Source organism: Manacus vitellinus, unplaced genomic scaffold, assembly GCF_001715985.3.
Source record: "Manacus vitellinus isolate BGI_N305 unplaced genomic scaffold, ASM171598v3 ctg7180002220813_pilon, whole genome shotgun sequence".
NCBI classification, from domain to species: Eukaryota; Metazoa; Chordata; class Aves; order Passeriformes; family Pipridae; genus Manacus; species Manacus vitellinus.
This window is the reverse complement of record NW_021937391.1, coordinates 1-5,323: the sequence shown is the minus strand read 5'-3', so window position 1 is coordinate 5,323 and position 5,323 is coordinate 1. Positions and strand designations below refer to the sequence as shown.

The 5,323-nt window shown below is 52.0% G+C and overlaps 1 protein-coding gene across 1 annotated transcript; it reads right to left on the bottom strand.

Annotated features, from left to right (window-relative positions):
- Positions 1-296: 296 nt before the first annotated feature.
- Positions 297-3,955, bottom strand: LOC115308089 (KH homology domain-containing protein 4-like; the record flags this gene model as incomplete). The annotated part of the gene is given in 4 exon segments (XM_029965713.1): positions 297-494; positions 1,976-2,232; positions 3,102-3,159; positions 3,864-3,955. Coding segments are annotated over 4 exon segments (605 nt in total), but the record flags the coding sequence as incomplete, so codon positions are not given.
- Positions 3,956-5,323: the final 1,368 nt, after the last annotated feature.

Below are 5,323 nucleotides of genomic sequence, written 5' to 3'. Positions count from 1 at the left end.
CCTGTTCTGGGATGACTGTTCTGGTCCCCCCTGTTCTGGGATGAGTGTTCTGGTCTCCCCTGTTCTGGGATGACTGTTCTGGGATGACTGTTCTGGTCCCCCCTGTGCCTGGATGATTGTTCTGGTGTCCCCCTGTTCTGAGATGATCGTTCTGGTCCCCCCCATTCTAGGATGACTGTTCTGGTCCCCCCCATTCTGGGATGACTGTTCTGGTCCCCCCCATTCTGGGACTGCTCCCCTCTGCCACAGGCCCTGCCAGGGAGGCTCAGCTGAGCCCCAGCTCTGCCCAGCCCCGCTGTGGCTCTGGGGAATGCAGAGAATGGCTGATTTTATTCCACCTGGTATCCCAGCAGTCCCGACTCCCTCTCGTCGGGCAGCTCCTCGGTGAAGCGTCTCTTTTGGCCCTGGGGGTGGGTTTGCACCTGGGGCTGAGCACCAGTTGGCAGGCTGGTTTTTACTGGGGCAGCAGGGAGGAAAGGAGCACTCAGCGGGCTCTGGAGTGCACAAGGTGGAGACAAAACACAGGGAGAAGGGGAGATTAGGGCACAGAAATCCTTCACTCGGTGGGGGTTCATGCAGAGGGGCAGAACACAACCAGCCTGTCTTTGGGAAATGCAAAAGGAGGTGAAAGAAAAGTCACAGCTTAGAGATAAATCAAATATTTCATCTGCAGAATGGTCCCACCTCAAACTCATCCTCACCTGTAACTCAGACTCCTCCTAACCTGTAACTCACACTCATCCTAGTCTCTAACTCATTCCAACCTGTAACTCAAACTCATCCTAACCTGTAACTCACGCTCATCCTAACCTGTAACTCAAACTCCTCCTAGTCTCTAACTCATCCTAACCTGTAACTCAGACTCATTCTAATCTGTAACTCACACTCCTCCTAATCTCTGACTCAGACTCCTCCTAACCTGTAACTCACACTCATTCTAACCTATAACTCCAACTCATCCTAAACTGTAACTCCAACTCATCCTAAACTGTAACTCCAACTCATCCTAAACTGTAACTCCAACTCATCCTAAACTGTAACTCCAACTCATCCTAAACTGTAACTCCAACTCATCCTAAACTGTACTCCAACTCATCCTAAACTGTAACTCCAACTCATCCTAAACTGTAACTCCAACTCATCCTAAACTGTAACTCCAACTCATCCTAAACTGTAACTCCAACTCATCCTAAACTGTAACTCAAACTCATCCTAAACTGTAACTCAAACTCATCCTAAACTGTAACTCAAACTCATCCTAATCATTACCTCAGACTCCTCCTAACCTGTAACTCAGACTCATCCTAATCTCTAACTCATCCTAATCTCTAACTCATCCTAATCTCTAACTCATCCTAATCTCTAACTCATCCTAATCTCTAACTCATCCTAATCTCTAACTCATCCTAATCTCTAACTCATCCTAATCTCTAACTCATCCTAATCTCTAACTCATCCTAATCTCTAACTCATCCTAATCTCTAACTCATCCTAACCTGTAACTCATCCTAATCTCTAACTCATCCTAATCTCTAACTCATCCTAATCTCTAACTCATCCTAATCTCTAACTCATCCTAATCTCTAACTCATCCTAATCTCTAACTCATCCTAACCTGTAACTCAGACTCCTCCTAACCTGTAACTCAAACTCATCCCAATCTCTAACTCCTCCTAACCTGTAACCCAAACTCTCGTCCCTGGCACTGGATGAGCTTTAAGGTCCCTTCCAACCCAAACCAGTCTGGGATCCTCTGATCCTCCCCTGGCACCTTTATCCCTTCAGAGACACCTCCCCTAAAGCAAACCCAGGTTCAAAACCCACTTCCCTTGCCTGAAGTCAGCCAGAATCCATCAGGGGCCCTCCAGCCTGGGCTGACCCCTCCCAAAAACGAGCCCCCACCCACAGCAGGCAGCCCCGGCAGGGTAACCCCAACCCCCGAGTGCCAGAGCCCAGGGGGTGCCCGGGGCAGTACCTGTGCGGTGCTGGCAGGAGGCTGGACCTGGGGGATGGGGTACTGCGTGGGCACGGGCGGCACGGCCGCGGGCAGCGCCGGCAAGCACGCCGGGGGCCAGGGGCACGGCCGGGGGGCACCGGCCTGGCACCCGTTAGGGCTGACTGGCGGGCTGCTGGCGGGGGGGCACACAGATGGGTACCCCGACTGGTAACCCGGTTGGAGGTAGTAGGACGGCTGGGACTGGACACTGCTGATGGTGCGGGCATGGGTGAAGCCTGGGGATGAGAAAGGGAGGGTTTTCCATTACATCAGTCAGCAGCTCAACTGATTGCCTTAAGCCCCCCCCCTGTAAGTTTTATAAGTAGAATTTTAAATAGCTAGCAACCCCCTCCTTTGTCCCTTGTCCCCTTGCCTTTCTCTCCAGCACGTTGTTTACACATTCCTTAACCCTCTTGACCCCATTCTGTGCTCCCCATATCAATCCTACTCCTGAATCCAATAGAAATGTTTAGGCTGATGCCTTAAGCCCCTAATGTTTTTTTTTTTAATTTTTCTAATATTGGTAAGCCCTGTAAGTTTTATAAGTAGATTTTAAAAGCAGCAACCCCCCCCTCCTTTGTCCCTTGTCCCTTTCTCTCCAGCACCCTTGTTTACACATTCCTTAGCCCTCCTACCCCATTCTATGCTCCCCATATCAATCCTACTCCTGAATCCAATAGAAATGTTTAGTCTTTTGTCAAGGCAAGGCCTAGATTGTTGGTAGAACAGCATATCAGGGCCTAAACCACAGAATAGGTCAGGAATTAGGTAACTATGTACCCTTTGTGCTCTGATGAAGATGGGATGAACAGGGGGTCCTGAAATGCACCCCAGACTCATTTTAAGGGGGTGGACCCAGGGCAATCCAGAGTAAAGGCCACAGGGTGGACACATCTGGGATTGGATGGATGGTGTTATAAAATGTGACCTCTCAGGCACGGCCTGGGCGTGTCCTGTAACATCTCAGCCTTGGCAAATAAACCCTTTCTTATCTCCCCCCTAATTAACTGCTCTGGAGATTTTTTCAGCACCAAAATCCCACGGCAACAAACAGCAAATGGAAAAGGGGCTGGGCCCTGGAAGCTGAGCTGGGGCTGGGATTTACCTGCCAGGGGCACTGCAGTGGTTATCTGGTTCACAAAGCGGGAGTACTCGGCGTGAACCTGCAGAGGATCCCCAGAGATCACAGAATAAACATCCCAAATGAACCCCCCCAAACCTGGGAGTGTGTCCTGCTGACCACAGAACACGCCAGGCACAAGGACAGCAATGACCCAAACAGGGACACCCACCCACCCACACCCCAGGGAACAGCCCCTGTTGGCCCCTCTGGGGTAGATCCCTGTAAAATATGGGATAACCTTCCCCAGGTTAAGAGAAGTGAAAAAAGAGAATGGCAAATAAATTGCTACAGCAGAGACAAGATACTCAGAGAACCCAGAAGCTTCCATGTATTTTTGTCAAAGGAAACTTTGTAGCCTACACTCAATTATCAACATCAACAGAACATTAACAGAAACCCCCGGGGTTTTACTCCATTTGCATTCATGTGGGAAAAGCTTGAGAGAGAAACTCATTTTGTGAGAGATTTTCCAGGATTTTTTTTTTGGTTACACCAATCACTTCCTCTTTCCTGAAGCAGACAGTGCAGCTCTGGACAACATGGGAAGCTTTCCCCCCCTAAAATTCCACTACTACAGCTCCATCCTGAGAAATGTTCACTGTCTGTACAAGAATTAAGGCAGCAGCTCTTGGAAGGGAAAACACACGAGCAAGTCAGACACACAGACATCAAAAAGAGCATTAAAAAATCACCCCCCAAAGCTCCACCAGGCTCTGAAAGCTGGTGTTTGTAAGAGCTACTCACCGTTTGCAAGAGGTTCTCACACAGCTTTTTAGCAGCTGCCAAACCCTCTGGCTTTGGGTGGCTGAAAGGACAGACAAAACAAAAACAAACACCTCATCAGCACAACTCTGTCAGATTTGGGAGCTCCCTCTTCCATCAGCAACCTGCTGTCAGACTCATCCCCTTAGGGAGAAACTCTGGTCTAAGAATTAGGGTTTCAAGAAGAAAACTTGGTCTGGTGGAAGGTGTCCCTGCTCTTGGCAGGGGGTGGAACTGGATGAGCTTTAAGGTCCCTTCCAACCCAAACCACTCTGGGATTCTCTAATTCTACTCTGGCACCCCAGGGTTGACTCTTTATCACTTTACAGACACCTCTATTAGAGCAAAATCAGGTTCAATCAACTTCACTGGCATGAAGGGAGTTGGAATTAAGGATTTCCCAACATTAAACCACATTGCTGGGTCAAGAACTGGTTGGAGGGCCAGGGAGTGCTGGGGGATGGAGCTGCATCCAGGTGGGATCTGGGCACTGGGGGTGTCCCCAGGGGGATGGAGCTGCATCCAGGTGGGATCTGGGCACTGGGGGTGTCCCCCAGTTGGGCCCAGTCCTGTTCAATGTCTCTGTTGATGATCGGGGTGAGGGGATGGAGTGAACCATCACAAACGTGCAGGGGACACCAGGCTGGGGGGTGGATCTGCTGGAAGGCAGGAGGGCTCTGCAGAGGGACCTGGACAGGCTGGATCCAGGGGCTGATTCCAACGGGAGGAGGTTCAACCAGGCCCAGGGGCACAACAACCCCCGGCAGCCCCCCGGGCTGGGCCAGGGTGGGAAGGGAGCTGGGATTTGGGATGGGCAGGGAGCTGAACAGGAGCCAGAGTGTGCCCAGGGGGCCAAGAGGGCCGATGGACCCTGGCCTGGCTCGGGATCAGGGGGCAGCAGGAGCAGGGCAGGGATTGTGCCCCTGGGAGGCCTCCCCTCGAGGGCCGTGTCCAGCTCGGGGCCCTCAGCTCAGGAAGGACATGGAGGGGCTGGAGCAGGGCCAGGGAAGAGCAGCCAGGCTGGGGAAGGGGCTGGAGCACAATTCCCGTGAGGAGAGGCTGAGGGAGCTGGGGGGGCTCAGCCTGGAGAGGAGGAGGCTCAGGGGAGACCTCCCCACTCTGCACAGCTCCTGACAGGAGGGGGGGTCGGGCTCTGCTCCCAGGAACCAGCAGCAGGACAGGAGGGTCTCCAGCTGTGCCAGGGCAGGTTTAGGTTGGACATTAGGAAGGAATTCTTTCCAGAGAGTGACCTGACATTGGAATGGGCTGCCCAGGGAGGGGGTGGAGTTCCCACCCTCCATTCCCTGCAGGATTTTAAGCCCAGACTGGATGTGGCCTCAGTGCCACGGGCTGGGAACCACGGTGGGGTCGGATCAAAGGTTGGATTTGTTGATCTCAGAGGGCTTTTCCAACCCAGCTGATCCTGTAATTCTGTGATCCCC